Raw genomic sequence first — 16,408 nt, 5'->3', positions numbered from 1 at the left:
TTCGGTTACACAAAATTTGTTTGGGCAATATTTTGGAGATTTGTGAGGTTTTGGAGCAAATTTACCAGACTATTAGTGTTGTTATAATATTTAAATTTGAGTAATAATTATGTCTTCATGTGTCTTTTTAATAAGTTTTTATTATGGTTTTTTGTAATATTCTTGTTGTTTAATTCTAGTTTTAAAATATTATAAATCTTGTTTTAAAATTTTTATTTAATTTCATGCGTAAAACTTAAATTTATATTTATGAGATATAAAAGTTTTAAGGATTAAAAAAATAAACAGAAAAATATTAAAGAATTATAAATATGATCTATATTTGTAAGGACCAAAATGCAAATAAAAAGATGAAACTTCAAATTTGAAGTTTTGAAAAGTGAAACTCTATATTTGAAGTTTCACTCTTCAAAACTTCAAATTTGAAGTTTTGAAGTTTCTTTTTGGAGAGCAAAAAACTCTATATTTGGAGTTATAGAGTTTCTTTTGGAGATGCTCTAAACAAAAGGCCCCTCGGCTGCTGATACGAGAGATAAAATTATTTTTTAAAATTCCATCTCTTTAGATGGTATTTGTTTCTATTGAATCTGTAGTGTAAATCTTTTTTTTCTAATAATTCAAAATGATCTTTGATATAAATTACTGATGAAATCCATATTTTACAATAAGGGGAGTTTTGATAGGATTTGTACAAATACTATATCCAATAACCATGGATTTGTTAGAACTTTTATAAATACCATATTCAATAAGAGATGATTTGAACAAAACCCAAAATTTTATGAAATCCCAAGTACAATAAACCCCCCTTAAATTCTTAAAAATAAAATTTCATATGATATATTTTCTAAATCTACCGAAATATCTAGTGAGTTTTCTACTCATTTTTCACGTTATATTCTTTAAGATCGTTTTTAGTCAACTTATCATCATCATTTATGAATGACTGATTTACCATAAAATCGGAAGAGGAATTCAGCGACCGAATCAAAAGATTCAAATAAAAGTAGAGAAACATACATCATTCTTGTTATACTAATCAAAAAGAAACAAAGAAGAAATTATAAAAGATGGAAAATAACTGCAATGAAAGAAAAAAACAAACGAAAAAAATGTATCAGAAAACGGAGAATAAGAAGAAAAATGTCTCTAGGAGTAGATATTAAAGCTAAAAATGTTTTCTTATTTTTGTGTGTTTCTTTTACTTTTTGGGATGTTAAATATTTTTAGAAATATTTTTTTAATTTAATTCTTAGTTTGGGAGATTCAAGAGGTCTCCCGGTTCTTTGGCTGGTTGGTGTTGTTGTAGGAGCAACCGACTTTGCCGGTAACACACCCCTTCATGATGCTGCAATGAGGATTGATGATTTTATGGAACCTCAGATTACTTCCTTGAACACCGCAGGAAGGACACCAGCTCAAGTCGTGTCTAACAATGCAGCCATGAATCTTCTGCTCTAAAATAGAAATTGGAGACGTTTATAATCTTGAATTTTTAACCGAAAACCAAGTTTGTTGTTTTATAATCTTGAACTAGGTTTTTCAGAGGACAAATGTCTGACCAGTGAACATAACATGTCACCTTTATGAACCAAAGGTTGTGACTACCTGTTTAGTTAAAAAAAAAACCTTAGTTCGATTCTATAAAGTTAAAATTGTATTAAATTAAATTTAATCTAATTCCTAATCTCCTACTTCTAATGTCTAAATCCTATTGTAACAAACTCAAATTGGATGTGTCATAGTTTGTCAATTTTCTCCTTTTTAGGAGTAAATAATATTTCAAAGTTAATAGATCCTGACTAATTGCACAAAATTTGTTGTCGTAATTTACTGTCAACAAATAGGTTAAAACTATATATTTAAACAAGTTTATAGAAATAGTATCATCCATTAATGTATCAAATTGTATAATTAAAGACTTGTTACATGAGTAGGAATATTGTATTCTATTGTTTCATTAGGATCTTCAAAAGATTACAAAAAAAGAAAAAAGAGAAACCATCAAGTGCCTTTCACACTCCTCTCTTTGAAACCCCCAAATAAGACCCATCAAGTGCCTTTCACATTTCTCTTTTTGAAACCCCCAAATAAGACTGGATCTGAAGTATTAATTATGATCCAGTTTCTGTCAACACCATAAGAACATCCAAAATCAAAAGCTAACACCAATCCAAAGAAAGATTTGAGAAAACAATCCCACACAAAACAAAACATATAGGCAAGCTCTCAGCTGTAAGAACAAAGAGTAACTTGAGTGTTGTGTCCTTATAAAACCAGAACTGCAACATCCACAAGTGCCAATGGCCCTCAACTCCCAACTGGACCATCACCTAGACTAGAACTCGCAAATTCATAAGGGCATGTAAAAAGAAAAAAAGAAAGACTTGGTTCTTGATTGACTTATGTTAGATCATGTCAAGCTTGACATTCTTCTCCTGTGATGACAAAGTTTAGCTCTCACATTCGGATCTGATGAAGTAACCATCTTGCTCCTTGGCAAAGAAGTATCATTGAGATTCTTTTTCTGGAAAGAAAGGTCTTTGATATCCCTTTTAGGCGCTTCTGGTGTTCCACTGTTAGATGCAGTTTGAATCGGCTTTGTGTATGATCTTCGAAGGAGACCTCTGCTACGTGAGTCAGAGAGGCTAAGCGACTGAGAAGTGGAGATCTGAGTAAGAGTTTTAGCAACTGATCTTATGCTCTGAGGCCTTGCATTGATTTCCTTCTCTGACATTGTTTGCCTTAGACGACTAGTAACAGTTGAAGTCATGAAACGTGGGACAAACCCTGAACTCTTGCTTATTTTAACAAGTTTATCAGATGATTTTGGAGTTGCATCAGTCTCTTTGAGATGATTTATAGGTGAAAGAAGTTTCTCTTCCATGTCTTCTTCATACTTCTCATGAGTGGTCCGCAAGAGTTTCTTGTTTTCAGTAAGCAGGCACTCTGCTTCCTGTAAGCGCGTTATGATCTTCTTGCAACTTTCTTGAGTGTTTTGCATTTCATCTTCAAGTTCTGATATTTTCTTTTCTCTTAGCTTTCGAAGTTCCTAAGCAATGACGATGAGAACATTCAGCAATCAGTGGATCTAATTAAATATGCAAATACTGCAGTGCATGTGCTTTAGTGCTTACTTCTGTTAATCCTCTATTAGACTCTATGGCTCTCGCACGTTTTGTAAAGCTCAGAGAGCATATTGTTTCACCGACATCTTCATCACGTGGACTTATGTGCACAAGCATCAGAACCTTTGATCTAGTACCTAGAAAGGTTAAAAGTTCACATATCTAATTAAACTCATGAAAGCAATCAAACTTACATAACTTCAGTATATGGCAATCATAAAACACCTTTAAAAAATAATATTATAAGCAACCGTATGCCTTTACCTAAAGAATCTTTAAGGATTTGAGTTAGCTTGCTATTTCTGCAACCAAGAAAAAAAAGAAAAAGTTAAAACTCAGTAGCATGATGTCTCTGCTTCAATGGCATATGTGTGTGACAGGAAATTAAAAGCTGAGAGCTGCTTACCTGTAGGGCACATGACCCTTCTTTCTCCTTAAAGCTGCAATCACGTCTCCAAGAGCGGAAAGTGAGAGGTTTATGGCCCTTCCTTCATCCAGAGTTTGCCCTATTGCACCGGTTTTTAAGAGCCTCTCGCTTCCTCCGAGATCTATCATCCAAAGCTTGCTAACTTCAGTTTTTGACCCCACACCATCCCCTCGACGAAAGATTGTAATCCTTGTTAAACTAGAGATAAACTAGTTGAATAAGAATTGAAATGACATAACTGATTTGGGAAATGACAACACAGTTGAACTCATTAGGAACCTACCAATGAGATCTGCTTGAAGCTTCATTCACATTTGTCCAAGAAGTTGATCTGACTCGTCTTCCTTTGTTGTACCACCATCTAGCCTTTGCGAAGTCAGGCACTTCCACTTCAGTCAAACCCTCAATTTCGACCGAACCCTTTGAGTCTACTTGAATATTGAGGTTGCTGCAGACAAGAGGAAGTACTTAGAAAAATGATTAAGGTTTTAGAGATAAGCCTTTGGATACTTACCATTTAGTTGAGGCTTCATTAAACCTCAGAGGCTGTCTTGCAGACAAAAGATCTTTCAAGTTACCCATGTAGATTTCCAGCATACTCATCGTAAAAGTCACCGAATGTGTATGATCCATTGAAGCTTCATTGAAAAGCTCCTTAATAGCTCTAGGAGCCAGGCCTGGTTGCTCATTTGTGCCATCCTAAACAAGACAAAAGACAAAGCTCTTCCTTAGCTTAGGAAAAAAGCAACTCTTCGAATCAATAAAAATGACTAACCATGGTGAAAGTCTTTCCTGTCCCAGTTTGACCATATGCCAAGACACACACATTGTGACCATCGAGTGCAGATCTAAGAATCGGTTTCACTTCTCCAAAAACGTCTTCTACATAGTTTTTTTTTCAACCATGAGAAGGCCTCATTTACTCACAACTGGAAGTTTAGGAAACAGAAAGCTAAGATGCAAAGAAGAGGGGAATCACTAAAGCCTAGCAGGAGACTAACCTTGAGTTGCTGATTGATGGAAAACTTTATCAAACTCAAACTCCTTTCGAACACCAGCAGATCTAACAACAACATTGTCTGATCCAAACGAAACAGGTTCCCTGATCGGTCTCCTTTCTGTCAATAGAAATGGCCTAACTCTACAAAACACACGTATGCTTCCTGCAAATTGAAGGCAATCTTTTAAGACAAGAATCAAATTTAATCTAGGTTTTAGCATTGTAGAGTTACAACCTTTAGTGTCTATAATCTTATTCAGAACTTCCTTTCTCTTGTCATCCAATGACTTTAGCTTTGACTTCAATTCCAAAACCTCCCCTGTAAAATACCAACCCAGATCAAACTAAACTAAGATTCATTTTAAACTTCTTGATCAAATAGAAATCATACTTTAAACAAATATGGCGTTGAGAAAACTTAGAGGACGAGCATATGAGGAGATACCTTCGAGGCTTGATATTGACTTTTCAAGCTCATTTCTCTCATGCTCGGGAACAACAGTTACATCGGTGTAGACCAAAGGAACAGGTTGTGGCGATTCAAAAGATTCAGGGACCGACATTGAGCTAACTGGAGATTGAGAGATCAAGATCTCTTCTTTTTCAGCTGAAATTAACATTTTTCTTAGCTCAAATGAAACGAGATCCAACTTCTGACAGAATAAAAAAAATATCAAAGAGGAAGTGGGAGTGGAATGGACGACGACAACAACTCAATGTATGCAATGTAGAATGGTAGTTAGGAACAAAGAAAAAACAACACTAAATACTTATCATTATTATAGTACTCTATTACAGAACTCTGAACAAGAAGACAACTTGAGTTGTCATAAAACTCAGGACAGATAATTGATTATTGTAAGTTCCCAGCAGAGAGAAAATAAAAAAGGTTTTTATTTGTCAGAAACAAGAAAACCCTTCGGGAAAAATTAAATATTTAAAAGAAATGAGAGAAGTGAAGATGAAGCAAACTAGTAGTAATACATAAGAATTACCAGAGAAGGAACAAAAAAAGTAAAATCCAGACTTTGAAGAATCTCAACTGGTAAAGCATTAAACAGAGAGAAACAGAACCAGATTCTCACATATATGTATGTCTGTATAAATGGGTTTAAAGCTAGTAATCAAAAGAAACCTGATATCTTCTCAGAGGCAAAATATCCAGCAAGTGAGAGACAATACAACAACCCAACACAAGTTTTGATTTTTGAAAAAGGTGTGAGTTGGAAAGTGGAAGGCTTTGTCAAATGATTGAACACTGTTTTTGTCTGGTGATGAATGATGATGATGGTCTTGATTTCAGAAATGGAACATCTTCCACTGTCTCTCTCTCTCTCTCTCTCTCTCTATGTTACTCTGTTCCTTCTTCAAACAAAATAGTGGATTAGTACGACTTCTGAGCATCGAGCATTAGAAAAAATAAATAATTAAAAATGAAAAATGATTAGAGAATCAGGTTCATGGTAGGTCCGTTCAAAGACAAAAGTTGGTACCTTTTTTTCCTTGAGGAGCGGCCTCCCATTATCCCATTCGTATACAAGGTTTCTTGTTTCTTTAGTCTTTCATGACGTACAGAGACGTGTTAAATTTGAATCTACACACATTAAATTTGATAAACCGTTGACTTTTCGAAAATTTTAGTTCACATATATCTTCTACATTTTCTTAAAAAAATGTAGACCTCTTTATCTAATTCTACATTTTTATCGAATTTGAGAGGTTTTCATCTTACAAGAACATGTTGACTCTGGTCTTAACAAGCTGATTCTGTGATTTCCAGGTCTCGTCTCCATGAGGTTAGCCACTGTACGAGCATAAATTTGGAAGAAACCTGAGGACATAATCTTTAATTACAGAGTGGCTCTAGCTAGGTAACACAAGGTAAACTCGCCAGGAAGTGCGCTATGTGTTGCCTGACATGTTATTGTCTTGGGACAGATGCAACAACAGGTAGAGTAATCATTGACTAGCTTCAATATGGCCACTTAAAAGGGAAAGACATTCATAAACATTCTCAGCTTGTGGATGAGACCTGTCCTCACCAAAGAAGTGGCACACTTGTTCATTAATCTCAATCCAACTGCAGCCAGGCTTCTTCTTCACTCCCACTTCTTTCATCTTCATTTGACTTCCCTTGCTGCATCCCATGACTCACCATAAGCATACAAACTGAACAAGGGAGTGTACATGGACGCATCATCTGGATATCTCTCCAAAAGCAACGTTGCGATTCTACTTCCCAATGAATGATCCCGGTGCAAGCAACAGGCGGAGGAGAGAGTTCTGAGAAGCTCTGCATCATCTCTCCTCTCTGATTTTAGTTGAATTATGTCGTAAGCTTCAAGCAACCGACCTGCTCGGCCAAGAATGTCAATCAAGCACGAGTAGTGTCCAGTACTAGGCTTGATTCCGTACTTGGATCTCATTTCATTAAAAAACTAAGCAAGAAAAGTAACAGAATCAGGTTTTACACCAAGCTTCTGCATTTCATCAAAATGGTGAAGCGCTTCTCTGGGCTGACCGTGAGATCCATACGCAGAGATCATTACGGTCCAGGACACAACATCCTTCTTTGGCATACTTTCAAAAATTCTAGAAGCTTCTTTAACATCGCCGCATTTGGAATACATGTCAAGAAGTGCACCTATCATCAACTCGTCAGTTTCGAGCCCACTCTCGCGAATGGACAAATGAATCCGCTTGCCTTTCTCCAACACAGCCAGTTGCGAACAAGCAGGTAAAACACTTGTGAAAGTTACTGCGTCTGGCTTCACTCCAACGCTCACCATTTGGTCATACACTTCAATAGCCTTAAGCCAGTCACCAACACTGACATAACCAGAGATCATAACATTCCACGACTCAACTACATCCTTCTGTGTCTTTGCAAAGATGGTTTCAGCCAACTTTACTTCACCACACTTGAAGTAAAGATCAATCAGCGAACAGTTCATAAAAACATCTGCCTCTACAAAGCTTCTAATCACATAACAGTGTACGAATTTTCCATGCTGGAGATTCGACGACCGAGAGCAAGCCATTAGAATACTAGTCAAGGTTGTCTGACTAGGCCGAGTCCCTTCTATGATCATTCTACTCAAAAGGTCAATGCATGACTTACTATCTCCTTTACCGACAAATCCTCTGATCATAGAGTTCCAAGCAACCAAACTCTTTCTAGGCATGTGCTCAAAACCTTCTCTCGCCATCTCCAAACACCCACACTTCCCATACATATCCAGAAGAGCAGAGCTCATATACTCATCTGACTCAAACAACCTTCTCTTCACATAATTTTTATGGATCTCCTTCCCTCTCTCCAAACACAACAGCCTCGAGCAAGCTGATACAGCTACCGTCAGCGACACCGAGTTAGGTTCAAAGCCACACCTTTCCATCCTATCAAGAAACTCCATAGCCTTCTCCGCCTCCCCGCTTTGATAAAAACAAGACATAACCGCGTTCCAAGACGCAACGTCTCTCTCAGGCATTTCGTCGAACACTTGTACTAAATCTCCCAACAAGTCAAACTTCGCGTACATCCCAACCAAAGAGCTAGCCACGACCACATCACTAACATGCCCACTCTTCACCACAACACTATGAATCATTCTACCGTGAAACTCTCTACCCAGCGCGCCACAGGCCTTGATCACATTTGGGTACGTGTAAGAATCCGCAACGCAAAATGGGCAATTCACCAGTCTCCTGAAAACCTCGAGAGCTTCGTTGAACATGGAGCTCTTTGCGTAACCGGACAAGAGGGAGTTCCATACGTAGACATCTGATTGGACATCGATATTGTCCTCGGAGACGAGTCTCGCTGAGAAATGGTCTTTACAAGCGAAGTAGACATTGATCAGACTTTTGCATAGAACGACATCGTTTTGTAACCCCACCGCGAGTATCTGATAGAGTATTGATATCTCTAACTCCTCAATCAAACCAGAATGCAAGATAGAGCAATGAATACAAGATAGCTTTGCAGATTCCGATCACAATCACCTTCTCATGGCGAAGATGATTGATCACGACGATCTCATGGCGACCGTGCCGAGACTCATAGCGTCTACAACATCAATATACAAAGCATGCCGAACAATTGAAGAAGAAGAACTCTATTTATATCTCAGCCTTGACGTGAATCTTCTTCAACCGCAAACCTTCCAAGACCATTAGAGTCTCTCATCTCCTTCTTTCTTGTCCACGTCAGAAGCTCACCTTTCCACGTCAGTCCCAATATAATAGAAGTCTATCAATACTTCCCCCTTTGAAAACAAGCTTGCCCTCAAGCTTGTAGGAAAATAAGCATGTATGCACTCATCAACCAACCTATATCTCCACTGAGATGAAGCATGACAGGTATATATGCCTTACACGATCCAGCATCTCTCTCTCTACCCTTTTGCCACTCCCCTTACTTCTCCAGCGATGCCAAACAAAGCAAGAGCTACTCCAAGGACTAAGCATAACATGTAATGGTAGAACTTGCACTTGCTTTAGTCTGGCTTTGTATCTGAACATCCATGTTTTGGAACACTTCTTCCACTTATGCCTTTGTTGTACGAGAACTTGTTGTAACTGCCTCTTGATGTGTATCCATAAATTGCATCTTTCATTATTCAACTGATGCTTCACAACTTGTAAGAGATAATGTGCAATCAATACTTCCTTTTCCCACAGTTGTCTAACGTCTTCCTCGAAAAGACCAGTCTTGCTTGTCATTGCAAACCACCAAATCAGCACATCAACTGAGAACAAGCCAGCAAGTATTCTCTTGTATACTCCCATCCTTGAAATTAAGCTTGACCACAAGCTTGTGCTGAGAAAAATGATGGACTCATTCCCCTGAAAAGATCCCCATTGCTGCAACTCTAAACACCACCACTGCCAAATAATTTCACTCAAGTCTAGAGAAAAGAGAAGTGAGTTAATGGCTTTCTTCAGCAAAAGATTGTCTTTGACTCTATGAATCTGATCATCCCAGTCTGAAACAGCACTGCTATGTAAACCTGCCGCACAAGCTACGGTCTTGTACCTCCCACGGGGCCATGTAGAAGAGTACTCTTTCTTCATGAATCTTCTCACACATTTGCTCAAAATCCACCACAACTGATACTCCAACGATCCCCATAAACCACAATTTGTACCGAACCGATTCTGTATGTGAGTTAAAATCGTTTTCAAACCCATAGAGGACATGATGAGCTGCTGCCTACTGTAACATGTCCGCTTCTCTGGATAGTCTGTTGATACCACGTTTTTATCAGCTAATTTCCCGAGTCGCAGAGACCACAGTGTAGAACTGGTAGGTATCATATCTTGCACAAGCTGAGAAGTTACCACTCGAAACGTCATAGCTTCCGACATGTTCATCAAATTCTCTGGCTTAGATCTCCATTTATGCCATATGTGGGACTTGATATCACCCAGAATAAGTCTTTTCATGCTTTGGGAATCATGTCTCGTGTTCCCTTGTAACCACCTTATCACCACTGCCACACTCTCTTCTAAAATTATGTAAGGACTGATGGATGTCACATTGGAACACTCCACTACTTCCAGCTGTTCACTATGATTCCAAAACTGCTGCAGCATTCTAGACTTGTATTTAAACTTCCGTGTTATATAGAACTTCCTCTGGTGGTGCTCACTTGTTATACTTCTAACTTGAGTAACACTTTGCTGAACACAGTAAACTTCAGATGAAACCAGATTGGTACACGAGCTTGGCTGCAACACAGAAAATATTCTACCATCATAGTACTCAAAACTTTCACTCATGATTGCAGGTTTCAAAACCGTAGTCCAGTTGTAAGGCAACTCTGCAGCTTTTGGAAAAGATATCTCCTTGGTTTCTTCTGTACTTGGCGGCTGCCTCTCCTGCACAACTCTTGGCTTAAGAACAGAAAACTTGCATGACATCAATGAATCATGCTGTGTCCCTTTCACCAAAGAACAACTTGGAACTTTCACCAAAGACGAATCAGCCTTCTCCACACCAGCAGTGATTGATATCTCACTCTCTACAACAGTTTTTTGTTCCATGTTCTCAGTTGAGTCTTTCTTATCCTTTACTTCTGTCTTTTGATCAGCCGTAGGAAATAAGCTTGACTTGAACATCATTTCTGGGGAAGAGCAACTAGGGATATGACAAACAATAGTTTCTTCTACACATGGCGATGCTGTTTTCGTCCCCACTTCTGCCTCAAGAACATCTTCATTGCTAGAAGGTGATTCTTCTTTCAAATTCACTTCCACAGTTACTGTCTTCTTCAACAATTCTCTTTCAGGAACAAGCTCGGAAACTAACTCTTTCTGGTTCACTGCTGCTGAAAAACAACTCGGAGCAGGACCAAATTGAGCCAACAAATTGCACTTGAAGTCACTCCAATCCTTGAATTTCGTTCTGCGCCTCACCCAATAGAACCATCGACGAGCAGCTCCTTCCAAATACAGAAAAATGAGGTCTAGTTTTGCATCATCTTCATAATGACGAAAGAACCGATCAGCTTTCACAATCCAACTTTCTGGATTTGCTCCATCAAACATAGGCAAGTCCTCAAACACAGGCATCTCAGCATTTTTGATAATATGATCACTACTTTCAACATTCAACACACCAGCTCGATAACCTAATTGAGAATCCTTCCGGTTCTGTTCCAGATTCTGAAGCGATACCTGAGAATGAAATGTCACAGATGTCGGAGCTTCGTTCTTTCGCAGGTCACCATCTATCACTCCTGAGGCCAATTTCTCCTTCCCTGATATCATACTCCGATTATCATTCATGGCAGATCTCCTCGATGCAAGGAATTTTTGGAGTCCACCAGTCAAATATTCCATCAACACAGCACTGTCACTCTCGAACGACGATCGCGACTCCAGTTTGTTAACCGCCGGAACATCCATAGATTTCATCGTCTGTTGATCGAGCGACGACGACCGCGAGTCTCTATTAATCGCCGGAAAATCCATAGATTTCGTCTTTGCCACCTTCATCGCATCGAACTCCAGATTCCAACCTCTCTGAAAAGCTGTTGTATCACGTCGAATGGATCCGTAACTTCCATAACCTTCGCAACCTCTGTAACTTCCGTCAAACTCAGTAGCGCCTCCAACGAATCCAGCAACAGATCCATTGCATCTCTCGATTCTCGCCGCCGATTCACCGGACTTCATCGTCACCGCGTTAGATTCGATCTCAGTTTCACCGCACCAATGATAAAGTATTGATATCTCTAACTCCTCAATCAAACCAGAATGCAAGATAGAGCAATGAATACAAGATAGCTTTGCAGATTCCGATCACAATCACCTTCTCATGGCGAAGATGATTGATCACGACGATCTCATGGCGACCGTGCCGAGACTCATAGCGTCTACAACATCAATATACAAAGCATGCCGAACAATTGAAGAAGAAGAACTCTATTTATATCTCAGCCTTGACGTGAATCTTCTTCAACCGCAAACCTTCCAAGACCATTAGAGTCTCTCATCTCCTTCTTTCTTGTCCACGTCAGAAGCTCACCTTTCCACGTCAGTCCCAATATAATAGAAGTCTATCAATACTTCCCCCTTTGAAAACAAGCTTGCCCTCAAGCTTGTAGGAAAATAAGCATGTATGCACTCATCAACCAACGTATATCTCCACTGAGATGAAGCATGACAGGTATATATGCCTTACACGATCCAGCATCTCTCTCTCTACCCTTTTGCCACTCCCCTTACTTCTCCACGCTCACCGCACCAATGATAGAGTATTGATATCTCTAACTCCTCAATCAAACCAGAATGCAAGATAGAGCAATGAATACAAGATAGCTTTGCAGATTCCGATCACAATCACCTTCTCATGGCGAAGATGATTGATCACGACGATCTCATGGCGACCGTGCCGAGACTCATAGCGTCTACAACATCAATATACAAAGCATGCCGAACAATTGAAGAAGAAGAACTCTATTTATATCTCAGCCTTGACGTGAATCTTCTTCAACCGCAAACCTTCCAAGACCATTAGAGTCTCTCATCTCCTTCTTTCTTGTCCACGTCAGAAGCTCACCTTTCCACGTCAGTCCCAATATAATAGAAGTCTATCAGTATCCTCTGGCGAAGAAGCTTGGCTTGTCTTAGAGAATTTGCACTCGTGCATACTCTCAGTAAAGACAACAACTTCGAAGATTCCATCTCAGTTGTCTTTATAAAGGTTCCATCTTTTGTTACCAAAACGAAACATAAGATCTTAACTACTTGTTGCATTCAACTTAATGGGCCGAGTTTGATCAGGCCCAACAAGCTGGATATTGAAAACCCTAGATTACAGCAAAGTTATAAACGAGCGCCACTTCGCAACAAAACGCAGCGTTTTGAGGAACTCATAGCCTTCTTCTTCAACAACTATATAAAAACTAATACCCTGTTAAACCCTAGCTACCACTCGGCTCCTGACCACTTTCTCTTTTCCGTCTCTCCAATCCTTCAGCTGTTCGTAGATCCTCCGAGGTACCAATCAGTTCTGCATGGCTTTCATTTTTTTGGTTTTTGTGTTAGGGATAGTTCTTGTCATGGTGTGGAGTTTCAAACTCTTAACATTAGCATCGGTCTTAACTCGTGTTCTGTCTATCTTGTTTGTTTCCCATGAGGATATGATTTGTAAATAAGAGTTTCTCTTAAAAGTTGTTTCTTTACTAGTTTTAGCTTCGAAAAACTTTAGCTTTATGTAGTTATAAGAGTATACATTTAGCTGATTTAAAAAAAAAGTAATTTCTTTTAATCTTATATTTGCAGGTGTTGACTTAAGCTTGTGAAGATGCTTGTACTGTTTGAGACACCTGGCGGTTTCGCTCTGTTCAAAGTATTAGATGAAGGAAAGCTATCAAACGTTGAGGTGTGACTATCTTCACCATTTTTTTGTTCTTATCTAACCTTGGTCTGTGTGTGGATATTTTTTTTTATTCTAAGTATGTCTATTTGGTGTTTGTAGGATTTGGGTAATGTGTTTTCGTCTGCAGACTCAGCTCGAAAGGTGATTCATCTGTTTTTGGAGAAAATCCATATTGAGTCTATGTGTTGTATGTTAAGGTTTCTCATACCGTTTTGGTGTTTATACAGATGGTGAAGCTTAAAGCTTTTGACAAGTTTGACAACACCTCTGAAGCACTTGAAGCTGTTGCTAAGTTGCTGGAGGGAGCTCCCAGCAAGGGTCTCCGCAAGTTTCTGAAAGCTAACTGCGAAGGTGAAACCTTAGCTGTGGCTGATTCGAAGCTTGGAAACATTATCAAGGAGAAACTGGTGTGTGATTCGTTTGGAATTTTTATTTTTTCCTTTTTTATGTCTGGATATGGATTTGTTTCTTATGGATTTGCTTTGAACTCCTGTAGAAAATAGATTGTGTCCACAACAATGCTGTTATGGAGCTGTTGCGTGGTGTGAGAAGCCAGCTTTCCGAACTTATATCTGGTTTAGGTGATCAAGACTTGGCTCCAATGAGCTTGGGGTTGTCTCACAGTCTTGCTAGATATAAACTAAAGTTCAGCTCTGACAAGGTAATAATCTTTCTTAGTGCATTTGATTATGAAACTTCTGTATAGCCCTCTAGATTATGATTGGTTATGTTTAACTTTTACTTTTTTTTTGACAGGTTGATACTATGATCATCCAAGCTATTGGTCTGCTTGATGATCTTGACAAAGAGCTCAACACCTACGCTATGAGGGTTCGTGAATGGTACGGTTGGCATTTTCCCGAGCTTGCTAAGATCATCTCGGACAATATCTTATATGCCAAGTCTGTTAAGTTAATGGGGAATCGGATTAATGCAGCCAAGCTAGACTTCTCTGAGGTGAAGCCTTGTTTCCCATTCTCTTTGTTACTGAAACTAAGGTTGCTTCTTTCTATAACATTAGTTTCTGTCGCCATTTCAGATATTGGCTGATGAAATCGAAGCCGAACTAAAAGAGGCTTCTGTGATATCTATGGGAACTGAAGTCAGTGACCTTGATTTGATGCACATCAGGGAACTCTGCGACCAGGTTCTGTCTCTTGCCGAGTACAGAGCTCAGCTTTATGACTACCTGAAGAGCAGAATGAACACAATCGCACCGAACCTGACTGCACTCGTCGGAGAGCTTGTCGGTGCTCGCTTAATATCTCACGGTGGTAGTTTGTTGAACCTCTCAAAGCAGCCTGGGAGCACGGTTCAGATTCTTGGAGCTGAGAAAGCTCTCTTTAGAGCCCTCAAGACCAAACACGCCACTCCGAAATACGGTCTAATCTACCATGCTTCTTTGGTTGGCCAAGCGCCACCGAAGAGCAAAGGTAAAATCTCACGGTCGCTAGCTGCTAAAGCCGCCCTTGCTATCCGTTGTGATGCTCTTGGTGATGGTGAAGACAACACTATGGGAGTGGAGAGCCGTTTGAAGGTACTCTTCTAATATATTTTTTCTTGAATTATATCTTTATCTGAATCCTTTAATAATGGTTACCATTGTTGTGTAATTGTATTGGGACAGGTTGAGGCACGGTTGAGAGCTCTGGAAGGAAAAGACTTAGGACGTCTGTCTGGTTCAGCTAAAGGCAAACCGAAGATTGAAGTGTATGACAAGGATAAGAAAAATGGATCTGGAGGTCTGATCACTCCTGCTAAGGTGAGATTATTTGAATTTATTGTGCAACTGAATTGTGGACTTGATTATTTTGCTTAAAGGGTTAAAGCTTTTTTGGACTATTGTTTTGTGCAGACTTACAACACTGCTGCAGACTCTCTTCTTGGACAAACTTCCACAGCTGAGAACGGTGTTAAAGAGAAGAAAGATAAAAAGAAGAAGAAGAAGGCTGAGGAGGAAGAGGCCAAGACCGAGGAGCCGTCTAAGAAGAAGTCGAAGAAGAAGAAAACAGAAGTAGAGCCTGAAGCCGAAGAGGAGGCCAAAGCAGAGGAACCGTCAAAGAAGAAGAAGAAGAGGAAACACGAGGAAGAAGAAGCAGATCTACCTGCCAAGAAGAAAGAAAAGAAGGATAAGAAGAAAAAGAAGAGCGACGTCTGAAGTTAGAAGTTTTTTTTGTTTTTGAATGTGTACGCTTATTATCTTTATAACGTTTTCTCAGGAACACAAACCCACAAAATGTCCTGTTTTTGTTTTGCTCTTAAGAACTTGCTCATGGTTTTGTATGGAAGGTATTGTGTTAGTCATTTTCCTAGAAACTTGTACATCATTTCTACTTGACAAATTTAAGTGTAGCATCTGACAAAGCTCAGCAAACCGTTCCCAGTGAGGTTGACTAGAGGTCTTGATCCACCAACTATAGGCCCGTTAAAGGCCCAACTTAGTACTTTGTTGGTGATTACGACGCTTCTATATCTTTTCCAGAGCATCGTTTGATTTGGTTCTTGACATGTTCCCAATGTTTTTGTTTCTAAAATGCTTTATTCAAAAAAGACAGAATGTATCACTGATTTCTTAGCTTTTTTTGTCTCCTGTTTGGTCAACAATGCAGTCTTAATAATTGGGGCTTTTTTGATTGGAGAGATGGAAAATAAACGACGCCATCTCAATCCCAATTACTGTATCTTAAGGTAATGGTTGTTGGGATTGTAAAATCCAGTGTCCAACTCTATATTATCGGATTAGTACGATATTGTCCACTTTGGGCCTAATTGGCAAGCCCGCATGGATTTACTTTTGGTTTCCATCCCAAAAGGCCTCGTACTATTAGAGTTGGACATCTCTTTATATATTAGACACTCCTTGTCTAATTCTCCAATGTGGGACTTAGTTTGTTATATCACATTCTCCCCTTCAAACTAAGGATCACATTCATCTCGTGTTCCACAACTGACTTCCAGAATCT

General features: G+C 39.1%; 2 protein-coding genes across 5 annotated transcripts; one reads left to right on the top strand and one right to left on the bottom strand.

Annotated features, from left to right (window-relative positions):
* Positions 1-2,091: 2,091 nt before the first annotated feature.
* LOC111198489 (kinesin-like protein KIN-14U) lies at positions 2,092-5,936 on the bottom strand. 4 transcript variants are annotated; one of them, XM_022687723.2, is made up of 11 exons: positions 5,691-5,935; positions 5,001-5,162; positions 4,791-4,874; positions 4,557-4,718; positions 4,331-4,437; positions 4,070-4,254; positions 3,839-4,003; positions 3,535-3,753; positions 3,393-3,430; positions 3,138-3,265; positions 2,092-3,052 (listed from the first exon to the last, which is right to left on the bottom strand). In XM_022687723.2, the coding sequence occupies exons 2-11, from the start codon at positions 5,116-5,118 to the stop codon at positions 2,414-2,416; spliced, it is 1,845 nt and encodes a 614-aa protein (XP_022543444.2). In that variant the 5' UTR covers positions 5,119-5,162; positions 5,691-5,935; the 3' UTR covers positions 2,092-2,413. The 4 variants fall into 4 exon arrangements, with proteins under 4 accessions (XP_022543444.2, XP_048591160.1, XP_022543443.2 ...); XM_048735203.1 differs by lacking the exon at positions 5,691-5,935 and adding an exon at positions 5,551-5,674; XM_022687722.2 differs by having other exon boundaries at positions 5,001-5,936.
* A 6,928-nt stretch (positions 5,937-12,864) lies between these two features.
* On the top strand, positions 12,865-15,767 carry LOC111198687 (probable nucleolar protein 5-1). The gene is made up of 9 exons (XM_022687721.2): positions 12,865-13,063; positions 13,349-13,448; positions 13,545-13,586; positions 13,673-13,852; positions 13,942-14,106; positions 14,202-14,402; positions 14,485-14,982; positions 15,073-15,207; positions 15,301-15,767. Exons 2-9 carry the CDS (start codon positions 13,371-13,373, stop codon positions 15,601-15,603), a joined length of 1,602 nt encoding a protein of 533 aa, XP_022543442.2. The 5' UTR covers positions 12,865-13,063; positions 13,349-13,370; the 3' UTR covers positions 15,604-15,767.
* Positions 15,768-16,408: the final 641 nt, after the last annotated feature.

The sequence above is a fragment of the Brassica napus genome, chromosome A6 (assembly GCF_020379485.1).
Source record: "Brassica napus cultivar Da-Ae chromosome A6, Da-Ae, whole genome shotgun sequence".
NCBI lineage: Eukaryota > Viridiplantae > Streptophyta > Magnoliopsida > Brassicales > Brassicaceae > Brassica > Brassica napus.
Note: the sequence above shows the minus strand (reverse complement) of the source record. Positions and strands in the feature narration are given on the sequence as shown.